The sequence below is a fragment of the Herpailurus yagouaroundi genome, unplaced genomic scaffold (genome assembly GCF_014898765.1).
Source record: "Herpailurus yagouaroundi ecotype Mexico unplaced genomic scaffold, PumYag 77, whole genome shotgun sequence".
NCBI classification, from domain to species: domain Eukaryota; kingdom Metazoa; phylum Chordata; class Mammalia; order Carnivora; family Felidae; genus Herpailurus; species Herpailurus yagouaroundi.
In genome coordinates, this window is record NW_024412388.1 from 98,808,400 (window position 1) to 98,830,731 (window position 22,332).

Below are 22,332 nucleotides of genomic sequence, written 5' to 3' on the forward strand. Positions count from 1 at the left end.
CACCAACTCAATCTGATTCCTTTTAGTCTGACAAGAGGTAAGATTCAGGGCTAATAATTCTGCACATGCTCTTGGGACTTTGCTTTCTCTACACTATTGTAAAGTGCATTCCTAGCATTTTTTCCAACTTCCTACTTTTAACTTCCTTCTGTGCTTGTACAAAAATAATTTTCCCTAGGCTTTCTTTCTTTTTTAAAGCCTATTTTTCAGAGGGGGGGGGGAAGGGGGGGGGGGGGAGGAGGCAGGGAGGGAGGGGCAGAGAGAGGGAGAAAGAACCCCAAGCAGGCTCTGGAGTTGTCAGTGCAGAGACTGATGTGGGGCTCGAACCCACAATCATGAGATCATGACCTAAGCCAAAATCAAGAGTCAGACGCTTAACCGATGGAGCCACCCAGGTGCCCCTTATCCTTAAGCTTTCTTAACTACACTTTCCTTAACTGCTCATGCTGATGAATTCAACAGCTGTATATCCTGTCCATTAAGCTTGTTTCAGACTTCTACATGCAACTACATATTTATGATCTTCACCTACATAAAATGCCAAAACAAGGGGAGCCTGGTTTGGCTCAGTTGGTTGAGGGCCCAACTTCAGCTCAGGTCATGAACTCACGATTCATGAGTTTGAGCCCCACATCAGGCTCGTTGCTCTCTGCGCAGTCTGCTTCGGATCCTCTGTCCGCTCCTCCCCATTGCCCCTCCCCTCCCCTGCTCACTTCTTGCTCTCTCAAAAACGAATAAACATTTATTTAAAAAAATGCCAAAATAAGTATAATTCTTCTCCCACATTTAGTACTTTCTGCTGTATCTTCTGGTTAATGACATTATCTGTCCAGTAGCCAGAAAAGTGGCATTTGGAACTCTCCTTTCCTTAACTCCAATATACACCTCTATCTAATCAATGGCTTAACTTCTCCACCTAACCATCCTTGGCCTACGCATAGACACTCATCTTGCATATTAACTCTCAAGTCACTGCTTCTAGTCTAGCGTATACCTACCCTTCAAAAGTCTACCATCTCCACCACTTCAATGATCTAAACCAATCATACCTCCATCTCTGCTCCTACCCTGCCGCCCCCCCCCCCCCCAATTTAAAATCCCTCCAGAGTCCTAGGACTATGGGATAAAGCTCAAACTTCATCTTCCTATGATCCAATCAATTCAATCAAACTCAAAACTTTTGGCCATTTCCTCAAAATTACACTTCTACTCAGAATGCTATTTCCTCCCCCTCATCTCCCTGGTGACTTTACACCATTTCCCTCAAAACTTCTCTTTAGCACTGCGAAACTTTCACGGACTTCTAGAACAGCTCCTTGAAAGCTCGGACCATAACTTTATATTCCTATTTTTGACAGCTGCACAGTGCCCATCATAGCATAGACCCTCAAATGCTTAGCTGATGAAAAGTTTAAAAGACCATGAAGGGGAACCTGGGTGGCTCAGTCGGTTGAGCGTCTGAGTTTGGCTCGGGTCATGATCTCACGGTTTGTGGGTTTGGGCCCCCCCATCAAGCTCTGTGCTGATAGCTCAGAGCCTGGAGCCTGCTTCAGATTCTGTGTCTCCCTCTCTCTGCCCCTCCCCTGCTTGTGTTTTCTCTCTCTCTCTCAAAAATAAATAAACATTAAAAAAAAAAGATCATGAAAATTATCATTAAAATTATCCAAATTTACAAGTTAGGTTTTCAACGTACTTCAATTTTCTTCTCCTTGGGGGGAGGAGGAAGACACACAAACAAAAGAAACAAAACAAAAACTCCCAACTTAAGTGGAAAAAAAAGAACTTACTGTTTATTGTTATCAATTACAAAGTTTATTTTATCTCCGGTTTCCAGCTGAACGTTCCCTTCGACATCTTCAGGGGTGTAAGTCAGATAAAACACTTCCTGTGAATTAATAAGTTGTTATTACTATACTGGCAGGATGCATATTCTCTGTATACTGTGATTTACTTTGTTAAATAACTCTTAAACTGGCATTTTAAACCAAATGTCTTAACAATGCTTTATGACAAGTACATTGTTTTATTCATATAAACACACACTTCCCCTCCATGATGCTGATGACTTCTGCGAGTCCACAGCTGAGCAGCAATCCAACTTCAAAAAGCTTACACACGTGGAAGCATTTGCCCAGAGACTGTAGTTACATTTCAAAAAAACAATTTTTATGTAAGGCATTCCAAACAAAAAAGATGGAGTTAGTGCTTAAAAAGAACCAGAAAAAAGATCCCCTCCCACAACCCCCAAAAATTCGAGTAAAAGGAACATTTTACCTTAATGTTCTAACTAAGGTCACACTTGGGCAAGCTAAGACACTTGGAAGTCCTAAGGATTTTTTTCCTTTTAAAGTTTTTGATTATGCTGCACTCGAAGTCTCTTAGAAACCAAATTTAAAACTGAATTTATCAACTGCAGCTTACGTTTTCTATTTTGAATTTTAAAGTACGCTTATAGATCACATGGTGGATCAGGCAAAGGTTTAAGAAAAATACACAAGTTTACCCCATTACGTTCGTAGCATACACTCCCTGTTGGACTCTGACCCGGGGCAGCTGGAGATTTACTCTCTAAGTTGTGAGGAACAGCGCACACAACCTACCAGTCAAAAAAAAAAAAATTTCCATTGCTAATCATTTCAGGAGCAGCACTGTGCAATATTAACTGAATTTTAATATCCTCTATACTATACATAGGGATGCATTTTAATATGATCCACAAGAGGATGTCATGCTGCCAAGTTTCAAACTTACAGTACATAAGCTGACTGTAAGTGTAGTCTTAGGGTTATATGTAAAAACCCAAATTGAGTCTTGACCATATTTTATTTCAGGTCAAGAAATGCCAGTGCTTCTGTTAGAATTTTAAGATAGTAATCTTTATATACTATAGCTCTCTTGCGTGCAAACTGAGGAGATGGGGAGAATCTTCCTTTTCTAATGTGAAAGATATGCAAATGCAGGGCCCTAAGAAAACACAAAGCATCAAAGCCACTAACTTGTCCATTCATTCGTTCTTCAGGGAGGATTTCTGGTTTTATCTTCACCAGTTTAACAGCAATGGGTTTCCCAGTCCGCCGGTCAGATGATACTTCGAATTCAACATCATCTAAAATAAAGTATAAGTATTGTATGTGTTGGACTAATTTTGGCAAAATGGTACTTCACTTTCAAGCCAAACTTAATGTAGCATTTGAGATGTTTTAGACCAGTGACTTCTCAAAGTGCAGTTCCTGGACCAGCAGCAGCAGCAGCACATTACCTGGTAGCTTAGCAGAAATGCAAAGTCCTGGGCCCCGCCCCACTTCAGACCTATTGAAAGACAAACTCTAGGCACCAGGTACAGCAATTTGTTTTGACAAGTCTTCCAGGTTATTCTGATACATACTAATGCTTCAGAACCACTGTTTTTTTCTAAGATAGAAACGTCTTAGTTTTCACATTTAACAAATACTGAAAATGAGGCGATATAAAGATCATGACCTTTGGCAACTTTTCTTCTTTCTTAAGCTTCTCTGTATCTCAGTTTCCTCATCTGCAAAGTAAGGATTAACCAAAATAATGTTCTTACAGGATTTAGAGTATTTGGTATGCCAAATATGCATGTAAACTACTGCTTTTTTCCCAAAGATACTTTAAAAAAAAAAAAAAAACAAAAAAAAAACCACACCGAGGGGGTGCCTGGGTGGCTGAATCTAAGTGTCTGACTTCGGTTCAGGTCATGATCTCCTGGATTCAGAGTTCAAGCCCTGCATCAGGCTCTCTGCTGTAGGCGCAGAGCCTGCTTTGGATCCTCTGTCCCCTTCCACTTTGCCCCTCCTCTGCTCATGCTCCCTCACTCTCTCTCAAAAATAAATAAAAACATTAAAAAAATTGTAATAAAATCTTTAAACACACACACCTTGACACCTTGTAACTTCAGTCTTCCAATAAGCCATACATTTTCACATGTGAAAGTAATTTCTATGGTGTCAGCCAAGATGAATAGTTCAAGTGGTGACACTGTAGGAGTTATTTTTCTCAGGTACTACCAAAATTAGTACTTAATAAAATAGTCAAAACTAACACCATAAAGGTCTAATATTTTCATTGGTTTAAAATCTAATATACAGCTAAAGTCATTATTATGGGGGAGAACAATTAGATCTTCCAAGTATCTATTTAAAAAATATTCAAAGATATCTTTAAGTCAATTAGTCCTTTATCCCTCAAAAAGACACCACCACAAGAGAAATCAGGATTCTGTTAGTTTACAGAGATACATTTCAGTAACTGGGACAATTAAAAGGCCAAAAGTAGTAGAACACTGTCACGAGCAAGATGATATGCAAGAGACATCTGTGATTAGTTTTTTAAAAACAATAGTCAATGACAGATTACCTCCTACTTTTAAGTCCTGCAGGTTGCCATTATACTGTGAACAGTGGAAGAAAAGTCTAGCTTGACGTTCTGAACACTGAATAAATCCATAAGAGGTTAGCAGTTTTTCAATAACCCCAGTTTCACGCAGTGCTGCTGAAGTACCATTGGGGTACCCATTGTGTCCATTGTTATGGAGAAGGTTTGGATCAAAGCTCATCTGTTTTAAGAAGAAAAAGAACTTAATATATTCAGATCTGTACATTAAAGCATTTTATGATGAACAAATCACTAAATTTTTAATATAAACAAGCAAATAAAGATAAAATCGGTAAAGCAAAGTTTATGGGATTTTACTATTGAAATGTTAGTTTAGCTAATAAAATACTTCAGAAGAAATAATTCCATTTATTTTAAGGAACTGCCCCAATTTATGGTAGAATTTTCACTTACCAGACAAATAGGATTTCTGGAGTTTAGTGTTAAGGTAAAGCAACTACGTTAAGTATAAGCTGCCTTTATGTTAACTTCAAATTACTACTAAAACAATAATTTCAGAACAAAGGTAACTGATATTCAAGGGATGGCAACCCAGACTACCAAAGCACTTCTTTAAGAAATTTGCTAACACCTACTTTGAAACTTAAATAGAAATCAACACTATATGGTAAGCCATGCATCCAAAGGCAATTACTTAAATTAGTAGAGATGAAAACAAAACAAACTTTGTATGCAATACTTATTTCAAACTACAAAATATTAGAGTAATGCAACAGATTCTTCAGTGAAAGATAACCCTTAGAAAACAGGATTTTTCTAAGACAGAAGTCCATGACAACAAAAACTCTTCAAATCTAAAAATGTTTTAATCATTTCACAGTATATTTAAAGAAATCTTTTCACCCGTTTCAGATGCTGATGAAGTCTCTAAATACTGTCATTTGCTTCTACGATCAGGTAAAACAAAGGAAAACATTCTTTAGTGAAAAGAGCTATTTAAATATAATGCAATGGAACATGTTAGATCATCAAATACAGTCTATCACATTGGAGATTTCATTTTGCCTTATTTGAGTAAAACCATAGAAACAAATTATTAATGTAAGTGATGGATAAAAGAGGAAAAATCCCTAGGAGAGATTAGGTCTGTAACTGATTTACTATGACAGCAACATATCCACATCTTTACTAGTTTTAGACTCTTCCATTGAAAATTTGACTTATTAAGAAGCATTTTCATTTAAATGTGATGTTGGGCACTATTAATAAAAATATTTTTCTTTAGGAAAATAAAAAGACTAAGACTGTAGAACAATAAACCCAAGTATGAGTAGTTAAACAGTACATGGGATGGCCAAACCATGCAAATCAAAGCCATTAAATCTGTAGGTAATTAAGTTCTAGTTCTTTCATACTAGACATTCTTCTGTTTGACATGCATGAACTCATTTAATTTTTTACAAAGCCCAAGAGAAAGTAATATTATCCTCATTTTACTAATGAGGTAACAGACACAGAAAGGTTAAATGACTTGCCAAAGTTAAATGGTAGAGGATTTAAACCAAGAAGGCCTACCTCTACAATCTGGGTTCTGAACTAGGGCTAAAATACAAAATACTGATTGCAGTGGAGGCAGGAGTTAAAGTTTGAGATTCTCCACTTCTAACAAGCTCCCAAGGTGGTACCAATGCTTTAGATTCTTGGACACACTATGAGTAGCAAGGCCTAAACTACTTATCTTTCATGATTCAGGGTGAAGGAAATGCCTAGAGAAGTTAGAAAGTGAGTTTGCAGGTTACTTCAACCAAAGTGAGTGGCCCTAAGTCATGCTCTTAACACAAAGCAAAATGAGCTGGGATGACTGTTTCCCTGACTTACAGATCTCTGATACGTGGGGGTCCTCTTTTGTTTTTTAGTCCCAGATGAGGTAGAAGATGAAGATAAAGGTAAAGAAAGTGAAGGAGGGGCTGCAGGAGGGGGATGAGGATCTGATGATACAGTAAAAACGTTCTCCATCTCAAACAGCTGTGGTAACATAGCACAATGTTTATAACTATGATCAATAACAATTTAACACACACTTGATAGTCAACTTCTATACCTTTACAGATTTACCCTTAGGTTACTTCAGCAAAACAATTCATTGAATCAGGTTTCTATTGACAAAAGAAATTATAGTGTTAACATTAAGAGGTCAAGCTAAAATGTATCTTTTAAAGCCCTTTCACAATCCCTAAAACACAACATTTACAATTTTTTAAATGCCATAATGAGTCACTGGTGGTTGCTACAATGATACAATTCAGCCCAACTTCTCAACGTCTCACAACTTCACACAGAATCCAGTATTTTCAGTTATTTGACTCTTCAGAGTATGCACAACAATAATCCAATAGGATGTGGAAGAAAATATTACAACTATATTATTTATCTTGCCCATAGATAAACTTAGCTTTATTATAAATATCATATATTTTCAGGAAAGGACTGAGTGGTATGTTAGATAATATCACACTGCGCATACATTACTTAGGTGTTCTGAGGGAGGGTGAAAAACTCCACAAGAGACTGACAGTGAAGCCCTCATTCATTTACTTTCAGTATATTACAATTTATATTTGCCCAATTAAGTGGACAAACGTAGCTATCTAGTTTAAACAGCCCTCACAAAAAGACAAACAGGGGGCACCTGGGTGGCTCAGTCAGTTGAGCGTCTGACTTCGGCTCAGGTCATGATCTCACTGTCCATGAGTTCAAGCCCTGTGTCGGGCTCTGTGCTGACGGCTCAGAGCCTGGAGCCTGCTTCGGATTCTGTGTTTCCCTCTCTCTCTGACCCTCCCCCGTTCATGCTCTGTCTCTGTCTCAAAAATAAACGTTAAAAAATTTTTTTTTACAAAAAGACAAACGGTTGAAAAAGATTGCTACACAAGACTCTTAGATAGAAAAAAAAATGTTAATATAAGGCAAGCACCAGCAAAGAAAATGGGCCCTGACACTTCTAATCCTAGTATTAGTTCTTTAACCTCTACATGATGTAAAATGATCATCTAATTTAAGATCTGATAAGTCTGCCAAACGTTAATATCAAGACTATGATACAGACTTATACTAGTAGCAATAAAACACACTGCACATAAACTGTCCCTCTGATATTAATTCATGATGGTATACATTTTTAAAACACTTATAAACTAAGCATTTAGACATAACATTTTTAGCGAGGGGGAAGTTTCTGTACTGTTAATAGGTAAACTATTTTTATGATATTGTTTATTTCATCTTTTGTTTTTAAGTAGGCTCCATGCCCAATGTGGGGCTTTAACTCACGATCCTAAGATTAATAAGAGTCACATGCTCTATCGACTGAGCCAGCCAGACATCCCAAAATGTAAGTTAGATGTTTTTTCTTCTTTTGAAGTTTTTATTCATTTAAGTAATCTCTACACCCAACACGGGGCTCAAACTCACAACCCCGAGATCAAGAGTTGCCAGCTCTTCTGACTGAGCCAACCAGGCACCTTTTCCATCTTTATCTTCCTTATTTGTAGGACTATGTTTTATAATACAAATGCGATGTGTCTAGTATAATTACACGATTTAGAAGTATCTACACATATACACACTGACTATACATGCTTTAACTAACAATATGATCAAACTAATTTGAAGACCATATTCTAGATCCAAGACATGTCTTGGATCATGACTTTCAAGCTGTGCTATTTGGACTAGAGTTATTACCATACAGGTAAGAACACAATACTGTGATTTGTAACACACAGGCCATGAAGTCCCAAAAACCACATTCTCAAGTCTCCAGTCCTATCACATATTCCTGCAGGTACAAGGTCAGACTTGTTTTTCTAAGGGAAAATGAAACAGAAATACAAGGAATCAGAGCTATCCTTTCCCTCTAAGATTATTATTCCCCAACAAAGGTTCTGGAACTTGGACTGTATTGCTCTTTAGTCTCATCTCATCTCAAAATGAGTATCAAAGCAGAATTGAAAAAGGGTCTTTCCTTTCTCCTCCCATCTTTCCTGACTGAAGTTTCTTTCTCTATCCTTTATCCATTTGGGGGGCCTCATCTTTCTTTTAGGAAAAACATGGCACTGGAGCAACTTTAGATAAAGCAATATGTTAATACCCTTCTCTTCAAAGAATTCTTTACAATTCAGACTAAACTACATTTCTATGGCACTGTAAGATTTTCTTAACCAGCACCACTAAAACTTTAAAGAAGTGCCATTAAACAAAAAGAAAGTTCATTAAACACACACACACACAAAAACGCCAATTACATAAAAGTGTTAAGTCCAATGGAAAAAACAGATAGCTCAACAACAGATGCTTCTTTGTAAAAAATTAAGATAAAGACACATCAAAAAAAAGGGGGGAGGGGGAATGGAAGGAAAGGACCAGAGTGTAAATGTTATTTGGCTTTTTTTAAATGGGGGTGGGGGAACAATTTAGTTGTTCACCTTACAGCATACAAAAATATAATCAAGATAGACCTAGTTAAATACCCTAACAGATATTAAATACAAACATGCATATTAATAAAATTTTTGGAAGGAAGACTTTCTAGATTTGAAAACAGAAAAAACTGCAGAGTCAATGATTACATACAAAAAGGACAACCTTCTATACCCAAACCTAAGGAAAACAAATGCAAACACAAAGGTATCAGCGTTATTATTAAGGAAATGTAAGCAAATCAGTGGAATTAAACTATAGTAAGTCACCCCTTTTCCACATTTTGCTTTCTGCAATTTGTTACCCACCTCCCTACCCCCCAACCACAGTCTGGAAGCATGTGATACTCCCCCTGACATATTGTCAGAAGGTCAATAGCAGCCTCACGCTATACCACATGCAAATGTCATTCATCACTTCAGCTCATCATGTAGGCATTTTATCTCACATCACTACAACAAGGGCAAGTACAGTACAATAAGATGTTCTGAGAGATACATTCAACATAACTTTAACTATAGTATACTGATATAATTGGGTTAATTACTATTAATATCTTATTGCACCTAATTTACAAATTAAATTTCATCACAGATATGTAGGAATAGAAAAAAACCAGTTTATACAGGGTTCAGTACTGAGGTTCCACACATCCACTGGGAGTCTTGAAACATATCCCTTTGTTGATAAGGGGAGGCCTACTGTACTAGATTATAAACTCCATGAGGGCAAGGACTTTTTGTTCAAAGTTAAATTCCTACAGTCTAGACAAACAGTTGTTGGCACATATTAGGCACTCATTTGTCAAATACTGCAAGCATTTAGACAAATAAATTAGTCTTAAAGACCACTCATTAAACATAAAATACAAGAAAAACTTCAGTTTTGACCATCAAAATTTTGATAAAGCAAATTATTCATTTATCAAATGACCAAAGATTAAAGACTTAAAAATAGTGAGAAAGTAGGCTAAGAACAATATGCTCAAATACTTTTATGTTGGTAAACTGGTGCAACCTTTCTGAAATGCAGCAACATGAATCAAAATGTGGAGTTGTTTTCCTTAATAATTCCAATGCAGGAAACCTGCAATCTGAAATGTGTGAATGACACTTTATGCACCAATGTGTTCACGGATATGTTTTAATAACAAACGTCTAGAAACAATCTAGTCTAACACTGGGTCAAGTCACAACAATTTGTATAAATGCCATGCAGTCTTTAGAAAGGATGGAGAAATATGCTTATGCTATAATATGAAATGACAAATAAGAGAGATTATCTATACAATATGATTTCAAATGTATTTTAAAAAAGACCAGAGAAGTCTAATCTAATGCTCACGGATTTCTCAAGAGAACACTTGGAAGGTGTCTTAAAATGGTAAATGGGGACAGAATACAGTACTGATACTATGGCCCCGTATTATTATTATTTTTTAAAATAGGCTCCATGCCCAATATAGGGCTTGAACTCACCAACCTGAGGCTAAGAGCTGCACGCTTTACTGACTGAACCGGCCAGGACCCCTCCATGGCCCACATTCTTTTTATCTTTTAAGTAGGCTCCATGCCCAGCATTGAGCCCAAAGTGGGACCTGAATTCAAGACCCTGAGATCAAGATCTGAGCTGAGATCAAGAGTTGGACGCTCAACCAACTGAGCTACCCAGGCACCCCCATGGCCCACATCCTTAACCGCTGCCTTATACATGAAAGAATTTTAGTGCCTACATCAATACTGTTCTAGGCTGTGTTCATATAGAGAATCCAACAGATAAAAATTCCCAATTTCCCTACGTATTTATTTTTAAAATTGGAAAGTCATTAACGTTAACCCACCCTTTTACCAAAGAAGAATTGGAGGGGTGCCTGGAAGGCTCAGTCAGTTAAGCAACAGACTCTTGATTCTGGCTCAGATCCCTTGGTCGTGAGATTGAGCCCCACATCCGGCTCCCTGCTGAGCGTGGAACCTGCTTGGGATTCTGTCTGCCCCTCTTTTTCATGAATGTACTCTTTGTCTTTCAAAATAAACACTAAAAAAAAAAAAAAAAAGTTCATGTTGGGGTGCCTAGTCTTTTACTCTTCTGAAGACTAAAGAAAATGGTAGTTTCAATTTGCATTACCTTATCTAATCCAGCACAACTGATAACAATCTAAGATTATTTTTTAAAAATCAAATGAGGAGGTTAAGAAGAAACAAACAGAAGAAGCAAATGGTACAATAACTTTAAAACTGAGTAACTGAGTGTCTGTTTACAGAACACAGATAATTTAAATAAATTGGTATGATTGGTAATTTTCACAGTTAAGGAATAATTTTGGTCCACAGTATGATCATTACCACAACAGGCTCATCAACTTTTAAATAAATTACAGATTAAAGGCCAAGTGCTTCTTGAAATGGTGAGGAAGCTTTTGTAAGATGACAACCTAGGAATGACCTAATGTTCTCATTCCTCATTCTATTTGATTACTGCAGCATTTTAAAAAAGGGTTATCAACCAAATTCTCCTTAAAATGATCTTCCTCGGTGTTCCTTCCTGGCTACCTTTATTTCTTTGAACATTCTCTTCTTTGGTACTTCTTCATTTATTACTTATAAAGCGAGGACTCCTTTCTGATTTCCAAGCTTCTATTTCTACACAGTTTAGAAAGCTGACTAAAAAGGACAATTGCCTTTTATAATCCTCCCTCCCCAAATAACCACTGTTTAATATTCCATGCTAGCATATTTCCTCAACTTCAGATTACTATCTAATGAATGCACTAGAGTTCCACAATATATTTTGCTTTCAACAAGTCCCCATGTAAAGTTCCCCAGTCCTATGAACAAAAAGGTTTCGAGCTTCTATAACTGGGTAGACTAGGTCAATTCCCTCCAGGCTCATTTTCACATTCAGTTGGTTATCAAGTCCTATCACTTCTACCACTAAAAACACCTACGGTCTCTTTCTCTGCCTATACCCTAGCTTTTATCTTCCTTATATCCTATCCATTGCTCTTAACAGGTTTTCCCACCCTCAGTCTATCTCTTAAAAAGTTGTTCTAGGGGCGCCTGGGTGGCGCAGTCAGTTAAGCGTCCGGCTTCAGCCAGGTCACGATCTCGCGGTCCGTGAGTTCGAGCCCCGCGTCAGGCTCTGGGCTGATGGCTCAGAGCCCGGAGCCTGTTTCCAATTCTGTGTCTCCCTCTCTCTCTGCCCCTCCCCCGTTCATGCTCTGTCTCTCTCTGTCCCAAAAATAAATAAACGTTGAAAAAAAAAAAAAAAAGTTGTTCTACTTGTTTTCAAAGATACACTTCTGAAAATATAATTTTAAAACCTGAAGCAATAAAGCTATCTCAGTTTTGAAATTAAAAAACCCATTAAGCCCTTGCTTACAAATATAAACATCTGACGACTTTTCTATAGAACGAAGTCAAATACATTGGGACCTTCAGAACCTTCCTCCAGCAAGTTTTCCTTTCTAGTTACTCTCTCTACCCACAAAACTGTATCTCCCACTTTGTTCATAATAGACCACTCATTATATACTATATGCTTTCAGATCTCCCTGAATCTGCTCATTCTGTTGCCTCTACGAAGACTCTTCTCCCTCTTAAAGCACTATTCGCCTTCAAATGTCCCTTCTCTCTAGGCTTTCTTTACCTTTACAGAGATCGCTGAACAGAATGCAACTGAAATTCTAACTTTTAAACAGTGCAATGGGAGTTTTCCTTTCTAAGAGACCGATACATTAAGAGAGATCCACATGTATTAACAAATGTAATCTTGTTTGAAAAATCCCATAGTTTGGCCATCAATATTGTCCTTGTCCAGTAAGATAATAAATTAAATAATCTAGTGTTGACATTTTCAGACTAAATGGCTGAGAATATAAATTGTTTTCAGAATAACTTTAGAAAAGAAGACATTAATAAGATTTTATATTTGGCCAAAACAATCAGGATTTCTGAAGGTACAAACGGATCCTTTGCCAAAAGGAAACTACAAACCTACCTCGCAGTGATAATCAAATATTGCACTTTCAGTAGTATTTGCTGATTCTTCTTTTTCAGCACACGTTTCAAAGGATGAAAGTTGCTAGTATTAAAAAAAAGAGCGAGAGAAAATGATCTATCAAGCTAATAAAGAATACAACTGCTGCTGCACCGGGCAATCTCACAGTACAGCACTGAAGAAAACAAAGACTACTAGCAGCGTTGGGAAGTGCTCTTTCAAAGCTGTTGAGTAGGCACAAACTTCTTGTTTCAGATCAAGTGTTGTGTCTTCAACTTAAGTGTACTCTTCTTTGGTCTTGTTGGTTGTTTCGAGGTTTGTTCCTTGCCTGATCTGAACTTGAAGCAGCAGTTTCAGGTGGTAAAATCTGTTCTGTTACACTTCATACTAGAGATAAAAAATGAAGACATTAAGTATAACTTACATAAAAGAACCAAGACAGAGGGTGGGTAGAGGTGACAAGCTCATTTCATAAAGTTAGAATCATTCATTGGCTAAACAAGGAATGCAAGAAACTTGAAAGCACACTCATTTGATGTTATTTGAGCAATCTCTCAAGTGCTAATGGATACCCCCTTTGGTGTCATACACTCAAAACAGGAATTTCAGTCCTTAATTGACACTTCCACACCTTAAGTTCTAAGTTATAAAGCATAATATTCAATTTAATACAAGTGTTTTATAAGCATCTAGTACTATGGTAGGTATTATGGAAAATAAAGAAGTTCCTGCCATCAGATAACTTACACTCTTGCAGAGAAGATAAGTTATACACGGAGAAAAACTAGAATATAGGACCAAATGCCAAAAATTAATTTGCCCAACCAATATCGGAGTACTATGACATACAGTATACTAGAGCTACTACTTGTTGTTTCTTCACCACTGTAAGTGCATTGAAACAACATGGTGAGCACAGAGAAGGAGTTTAATAAGAGACAGGCTTAATTTAGAGACATAGGCAAATTTTAAAAGAAATAAACAGTCAAGCATTCTAGGCATGTCGGGATATGCCAAGCCAGGGTATGCCACTGAATCATAAGTTCCTTGAAAGCAGGGACCATGTATATGATTTTTGATGCCTGACATCAAGGGAGGTTTATTATTACATGAATGACTATGGCCAACAAGTGCAGCTTGTTGTTTCAGAGGAATCAACAGTCTAGTCTGGCCAGAACAGAGGGCTGGCTTAAAGTGAAATGGGATACGTGGTGTGACAGGTGTAGTGGAGTCAGATTATGACGTATTTCAACTTGATATAACAGGAAATAGAGAGCCTTAGTTCTTGATGAAAGGATATTAAGTCTTGAAATCCTATGGGAGATAAGTTAGTGAAGGTAACAGAAATCTCATTTTCTGAGAAATCTCTATTTCTGAGCTGTTGCCAGAAATAGAGAAAAATATCTATAAAAAAGAAACAATTAAGATGAGAAGAGATGGGAAGCGAAATATATTTATAGGTAAAACCACAGAATCGTGCTTTATATTAGCCATAAAAGCGTTTCTTCTGTACTGACCGAAATATTAACTGGTGCTGTTAGCAAAACGATTTACACAGGGAGAAAAAAAAAGGTAGATTTGGTTTTAGATATGCTGAGAGATGAATAGTGTAGTTTAGAAACCTCAGAAATAAGAATGTCTATAAGGTGAGAGGTCAGAGCTTGTGAAATAGCTTAGACCAGGAGAGCCCCAGTCCATCCACTGACACTTACTAGTAAAATGCTTGAACAAATCATTTCATCTCTCTAAATTCTGGTTTCTCATACACAAAATGAAAACTCATCAAGAGCTGATCTGTGGCTTGTTTTTTGTTTTTTTGTGGCTATACCTTACGTTCCCTGACTTTGTATTATTACCTCAAATATCAAATGCTGTTATATACTGTTCTTTTTATTTGGATCATTTTATTTCCCAGACTAGATATTTCTTAGGCCAATGGTTCTCAAATCACTTGGGAAGCTTTAAAAAATACCTAAGCCCAGTCCTCACTCAAAGAGTAATTTAATTGGCCTATGGTGTGCCTGGGTGGCTCAGTTGGCTAAGAATCCAACTCTTGATTTTGGCTCAGGTCATGATCTCACGATTCGTGAGTTTGAGCCACACACTGGGCTCTGTGCTGAAAATGAGGAGCCTGCTTAAGATTCTCCCTCCCTCCCTCCCTCCCTCCCTCTCCCTCTGTGTCTCTGCCCCTCTCCTGCTCTATCTCTCAAAACTAAACATTAAAAAAAAAAAAAGTAATTTAATTGGCCTAAAGTGAGGCTACTTCCGTTATGATCTTTGATTCCTCCTTCTCTACTTCCACATCCAGTGTCGCAAGTCTTACCAATATTTCCTTCAAGATACCTAAATGACACATATTTTAGTATAAGTATCTAACACATCTGCTAATTTCCAGTGTCAACTCTTTCCATTTTCCGTCACACAATACTGCCAGACTGATCTAAAACTCCAATTTCACCTCATCTCATTGTCCTAAATCTTCAATGATTTTTTTAGCACTTTAGATGGGAAATTCTTAATCCTGGCTACACATCCAACTCAACCACCTGGGCAACCTAAAAAAAAAAAAAAAAAAAAAAAAATCAAAGCCTGGATCCTACCTTGAGATTCTAGTTCAATTTCACGAGGGTTACATCCCAGGAATTGGTATATTTTATCTCTCCTTTCTCCGTATGATTCTGACTCGTGGCAGGATTTAAGAACTACCATTTTAAGGTGTTCTCTATTCTACCTTTCCACCTTTTACCTTCAATTGCTCTCCAGGTCTCCTAGATAGGTGCATTTTCCTGCCTAATTCTTAAACATAACCCTTGGAAGATTCCTGAATTCTAGCCTTCTTTGTGCATGTGGGTCTTCCCACAAAGAGATAATATTACCATCTTCAAAGTGACAAAACAGCTTCCTCTGTACCATTTCCAGTACAGACTTAATACCTTAATTCCCACTATGTGAGGCAGTAACTCCCACTGCATACATCATATCATCCTTTTTGGTACCAAGTCATTTCTGCACTTTGCTTACTTCATGCTATGTGTCTTGTTCCTCCAATTATGAAACAAGTTTCTTTTTTTTTTTTTTTAAGTTTGCCCCCCCCCCGGGGGGGGGGGGGACAGTGGGGTCACAGAGAAAGGGAGAGAGAGAATCCCAACTCGAGGCTCAAACCCACAAACCGTGAAATGACCTAAGCTGAAATCAAAAGTCCACCCAGGTGCCCCACAAGTTTATTTCTGTATCACAGCCCCCTTCAGCACCTAATCCAGCACTGCCAAACTTAAGCACAGCAGAAACTACCACAGCAAAAAATGCAGTTAGTCCATAATAGGAAAAGGACACCACAATTCAAGTGCAGCAGTTCTACCAACTTCTATTTACAAACCCAAAGACCCCAAAAGTGCTATCTGATAAAAGAGGTGAGAATTTTTTTTTGGTAATTTTTATTTAAATTCTAGTTGGTTAACATATACTGTAATATTGGGTTTCAGGAGAATTTAGTAATTCATCACTTACATATAACACCTATTGCTCAACACAAGTGCCCTCCTTAATACCCATTCCCTGCCCACCTTCTCTCCATCAACCCTGTTTGTTCTCTATCATTAAGTCTCTTAGGATTTGCTTCCTTTTTTCCCTTCTCCTAGGTTCATCTGTTTTGTTTCTTAAATTTCACGAGTGAAATCATATATTTGTCTTTTTCTGAAACAACTTATCTTGAAAAATTTGGATTAACCCAGTTCTAGGGTGTTGTATTATGTTAAGAACTGTCCAGATTGTCACTTAGTAACACAGAAATGAGACTTCCAGAATCTAAAATCTGGAGCATTGCAGAGTTAGTGTTGGGGCACTAATGAAGCCTATTAGGATCTATTAAAGCTCAAACAAATGCACCAGCTATCAAAAATAACTGAAAGTGGCTGAATTTTACTTCATTAGTATCTTCACAGCTGTGAGACTTCTATGGTTAACAAAACACTTTTCAGTCAAATTAACACTTAATGAAATACTTAAAAAGTACCCATTGGGCATTTTAATAAAATTGGCTATGCACTCATGCCAAGATTATTAACATTCATGGGCGGTACTGACAACTCTTCTGCCTTAACCCTAAGAATGCAGTGCATTCCCTCTAGCCCCCAAAAGCTAGATACTTAAGTCACATGAAAGAAGTACCAACCAAAATACTAAGGAACAGTTTAAATGTTGATCTCAGAGCCTCCCTCATTGCTAAGTAATCAATTCCCTTTTCCTTTGTTTTGTATGGAAACAGTATCACCACTAGTTAATTATCAACTATTATGTCACACAGCTTCAGTCGGAAGTTAAAAGCTAATTCTTTTAACTGAACTGATAATCCAAATAGGTATTCCTATCTCAACGGTCTTAAAATTATCATCACCTGTTTGCTGTTTTATCTCAAAAGGCCTAGTAGAAGACAAGCAAACAGCAGGCACTAAATAATAAATGTTCAACCACTACACTTACGTGGCCAACAATCCATCTAAAATATATCACATAACCCAGTTTGTCATTTTGACAAGTTATTCTCAAAGTCTGTACAGCACTCACCTGGAGACAATGTTAATGACAGGCTAGGCTGTAAGTCTTCCCACCTAACCCACTTTGTTCAGAAAGTAGTTTTTTTTTAATTTAAAAAAAAAAAAATGTTAGAGAACGCGTGTGGGTGCTCGTAAGAGAGGGACATGGCAGAGAGAAAGAGAGAGAGAGAGGGAGGGAGGGAGGGAGGGGGGAAATATCCCAAGCAGGCTCAGCGCTGTCAGCATAGAGCCCGACGACGCGGGGCTCAAACTCACAAACCCTGAGAGATCATAACTTGAGCCAAAATCAAGAGTTGGACACTTAACCGACTGAGTCACCCAGGTGCCCAGAAAATACTTTTTTTTTTTTTTTGAGAAGAGCAACGATCCAATTAGGCAGCACTAGTTCATATTTCTAGATGCTTTAGCTCAAGACAAATTTAAGTGTGTCATATTTTGCTATTACCTGTATAACTGAAATGGTTAACATTATAATTCACCTTTGCTTTAGAATCTAAGGAAAATGATAAAGTTTAGATAATTAACCAATTTAAGCCATCATATCAGGCAGAAATTAGAGAAAATCAAATTACTGCAATTATCTTTTTGTATATGTTCAGTAAGAACAATTACGCTGGGTTGTTAGTTACCTGAATAGCTGCTAAGACATTTAAAGTTTTATCTCCATCTATCACTTAACCGCTTTTATAATACACTAGCACTCTGAAATAGGACAAATGCCAGTGTAGGAAGGAGCTAAATGCTCCAAACACAAAACCAGAAAATAGTGTAGACCAGCACTGTTCATGCGGAATATAGTGCAAAACCATGCATGTAATTTAAAATTTTCTGGTAATCATGTTAAAATTGAGAGAAAAGGGTGAACCTAATTTTTATTAGGTCTATTTAACCAAATATATCTGACATGTTATTTTCCCTATGTAGTCAATCTAAAAAGTTTTCTTTGAAATCTGATGTTTATTTTACAATTATAGCACATTCAATTCAGAATTGTGCACAGTTTAAGTGCCATACATGACTACCAAATTGGTCACAGCAGGTACAGACTCATGAGGGAAAAAGGTACTGGCATGCCCAATACACAGAAAACAAAAGGCTCTTTGGCAAAGGCTTTCACAGATAAGAGGAGGCAGTATCTAGCAAACCTGACCATAGCAAGAGCTTGTACGTACTGCATTTTGAGAAGCAAAAGTGTAAATAACTAACTGGTTATTTATTGGCTAGGGCTACAAACCAATGGATAGCCAACATGTTCACCGTGAAGAAACTGCTAATCAATTTATTTTCAACTACAGTTAAACCTCAGCATTAAAGGACATATTAAATATAAAAACGCTTCAAAAATAAAATGCCCATTCAGTACTTCTCAACAGAATACTGCCTAGAACATCATACCCCAGTTTAATAACCTTAATGAAAAATACATTTTATAATTCCTCAGACTTGGCAGTACGAACTGAAAAAAAAGTTTTGTATTGTTTTTAACTAGGTACTCCTACATAGAAGTGGAAACATTCCAGTATCAAGACAAAGGAATTTTTAAAATCCTGACTTGGCAAAAAGAATTTAACATCAAGAAATGATGGAATTCAAGAAAACAAGTCACTCCTACCAAAGCATTTTCACCCCTGTAGATATTCTAGCTATGAAGTCTTTAAAAAGTTGTAATTTTTGTCGCTGTAATTCTCTAAATTTTTTTTTTCAACGTTTATTTTTGGGATAGAGAGAGACAGAGCATGAACGGGGGAGGGGCAGAGAGAGAGGGAGACAGAATCGGAAACAGGCTCCAGGCTCTGAGCCATCAGCCCAGAGCCTGACGCGGGGCTCGAACTCACGGACCGCGAGATCGTGACCTGGCTGAAGTCGGACGCTTAACCGACTGCGCCACCCAGGCGCCCCGTCGCTGTAATTCTCTATTATGAAAAATCCTCCAGGTTTTACAGCTCTCCATAAGACAGTCTGAGTCAAAGATCTCAAATTAGTTTCCCTTTCATTTTTTGAAAAGACAAAAGCTAAGAAGGCAGAGTTCTTTGTGTTTATTTAACAAAATCAAGATTTTTATTTTATAATACGGTCCTACAGTTCAGCTCCGTAAAAATCTGTCCAAACAGCATTTCCATGTTTCAGCTACCTTGCCAAAAGTATGGTCCTCAAAACAATGTGAATGAAGTTATTATCTCTGAACCATACACTTTACAAAAAAGGGGGGGGGGGTTAAAATTATAAACTTTATGTTATGTATATTTTTCGACTACTTAAAAGAAAAAATATTTTAAAAAAATTTTATTAACATTTATAATTTATTTTTGAGACCATGAGAGAGCACGAGTGGGGGAGGGGAAGAAAGAGAGGGAGACACAGAATTCCAAGCAGGCTGCAGGCTCTGAGCTGTCAGCCCAGAGCCCAAGGCAGGCCCGAACCCACGAACCTTGAGATCATGACCTGAGCTGAAGTCAGACGCTTAACTGAGCCACTCAGGCACCCCAGAAAAAATATTTTTTACAAGTTGGATGGCTCTGCACAGTGTGTCTTTAGATGGATGGAGGGGAAAACAGCAGTGGAATAAAGCAGGACTGTATGTCAGCTTTCACGCTCTCCTTTTTTGATTTGCAGGAATTTACCAAATTTTCAACCACACTCTAAAGGTCATACTTGTTAAGTCAGAACTTATTTACAAAAAAAGAAAACCTATCTTCTGCGCCTCAAATACTTTACTTTTCAACTCAGCTGCTATAAATACTCATCCCAATGGTAAACATCCAGAGCAGCTGCAAAATCACTCAAACCACTACCATCTCTTTTATTTCAAGCCTAAGGCTAAAAGGAAACAAAAAGAAACAAGGCTGAATATTTACCCAGATTTTATGACTCATATATATATATATATATATATATATCCACATACATACACACACAACCATTCAGGCATATAAACCCTCTTCTTAACCCACACCAAGAACACCTATTTTTCATTAGTACCCCAAAAGCACCAAGGTATTATATTGCCCCTCCATGTAGTATTGAAAATGCCTACCTTCTAGAAACTCAAAATGAAAATTACTCAGCATTTTGATATTGAATAACTTATGAGCTATAATTTGGTACCTGCATTTTTTAGGCCAGTAGCTCTGGTCAAGAGCTGGCAGTTCATATCATCCTGATAAAAAACTATGTCTCTCAAAGGAAATTTTACTACAGTGTCTTTGGACGTCCTCCCTCGCCCTCTAACCCTGTCTCTAAACTCTTTAGAGGACCATTCTTTCACTCACTTTAGGTGCAAAACAACTACCTCCTACAACAGTGTTCAGATTTTTGTGTTTGCAGATTGAAGGCTGTTTTAGGGAGTTTCCCTGCCTCACTTTTGAGTCAAGCAAGAGAGGAGCCATCTGGGTGTTTCTAAAGGAAAACCTGAAACCAAAAGAACCAAGGCACTAAAATTGTCATAGTGTTTTTTTCTTTTTTTTTTAAAGATTTTTAAGTAATCTCTACACCCAAGGTGGGGTTTAAAAACGACCCTGAGACCAAGAGTTTGCAAGCTCTACCGACTCAACCAGCCAGGCGCCCCAAATTTCCTACTGATAAAATATCGATCGATGGTTAAAATCTTCAAGGGTCTCCTGCCAGGGTTCTAAAAAAACTCACTCTACAGAGAATGACGAAGCCAAGTCGTTCGCTGCTCAACAGGGGTTCAGGCTCTGGCACCATAAGCGGCAGAGATGGTGCTAAGGACGATTCCACAGAGCTCTAATAGAGTACGCCCAAACCCCAGGATGAAGGAATGAGAGCCACGTGCCCACGATTAGGGGCTGGTTCCCTTTCTCAAGAAGCCGAGGGGTAAGCGAAGAAGGGAATGTTGGGTGTTCAGAATCAAGACAGACAGCTCTAGGTGAGTGGAAGTAAAGATGACACTTCGGCTACGCTACTGTGTCAGACGTGGCTGGGGAAAGGGGTGTCTCTAAGCATTTAGACGGAGCGGGGTCTCAGTCCATACACAAAGGAGGCGCCAGTACCGCACTGCGCTCTGGTACTCGTAGTCAGATCCCCAAGCAGGTGACTGCCAGTAAACTATGGGGTCCGGAGTCAAAGCAGGCCCCTCTGCCTCCGGCTCTTCCAGCCTCACACAAAGGACCGCGCCACCACCCCCCCCGCCCCGCCCGCCGGGACTTGTAGTTCCCGTTTCCCCCGCCAAGCCGCAGAGGAGGAAGTGGCCAGACTACAATTCCCAGCAGCCTCCGCGCCCGAGCCCCGCACCCCTGCCTCCATCTTGGCTGCGGTCGGAGCCTCCATTTTCGCTCCCTCCCCCCACTTTAGTCACCACCACCACCACCACGCGCGGCTGCCTGGCCTCGACTCTTCCTTTCAGCTCTGCGGCCTGACGTGAGGCTTAGACAGTTAAACGGGGGCCAGGTGGAAAAGCCGGGGTAGAGACTCAGGGTGAAACCTTCCCTGCCCAGAGCTCTAGGAGTGCCCACCTTGACTCCGAAGTCTCTCCTGTTAGTCTTGGTCTTCTCATCCGCACCTAGCCTGGCTTCTTACTACCCCCAGTTGGACCCTGAGGTCGTACTCACCCCAACAGCTCAGCGCCCCCTCTCCAGCGCCGCCATAAGCAGCACGGCCCGGTACGTAGGAATAAATCTCGCTTCTCTCGCGAGAGTTGCGGGCTCTAAGCGCGTGCACGGGAAGCGAGGGGGAGCGTATTCCTAATACGCTTGCGCATGAGGTCTGAATGACGCCAACTAGTGCGCTGCGCTTAACCACAACCAAGATGGTGCCCACGTTCCCTTACATTCCCTCCCCCTTGAGGTGCGGGAGGCAATCTCCGTGTTTACTGACTCCGCTGGGACGCATGGGGCGGGGTGGCGGGTAACTTTCGGCGTCTCTGATCTTTGCAAACCTGAATATGCTTTAGACAGAGAGACCAGGCTAAACTTTGAGGAGGAACAATCTGGAG

At 38.7% G+C, this 22,332-nt stretch overlaps 1 protein-coding gene across 4 annotated transcripts in view; it reads right to left on the minus strand.

Annotated features, from left to right (window-relative positions):
• Positions 1-22,077, minus strand: part of CSDE1 (cold shock domain containing E1) — a 38,594-nt gene extending 16,517 nt beyond the window's left edge. Inside the window, exons 1-7 of one of the 4 annotated variants that reach the window (XM_040471389.1) lie at positions 21,950-22,077; positions 12,829-13,215; positions 6,235-6,381; positions 4,378-4,576; positions 2,997-3,106; positions 2,504-2,596; positions 1,788-1,885 (exon numbers count right to left, since the gene is read on the minus strand). In XM_040471389.1, coding sequence (XP_040327323.1) covers positions 1,788-1,885; positions 2,504-2,596; positions 2,997-3,106; positions 4,378-4,576; positions 6,235-6,372 — 638 coding nt within the window. In that variant the 5' untranslated portion in view covers positions 6,373-6,381; positions 12,829-13,215; positions 21,950-22,077. Of the gene's footprint in view, positions 1-1,787; positions 1,886-2,503; positions 2,597-2,996; positions 3,107-4,377; positions 4,577-6,234; positions 6,382-12,828; positions 13,216-21,853 lie in introns of all 4 variants that reach the window. The other 3 variants (XM_040471390.1, XM_040471392.1, XM_040471391.1) reach the window with 3 other exon arrangements.
• Positions 22,078-22,332: the final 255 nt, after the last annotated feature.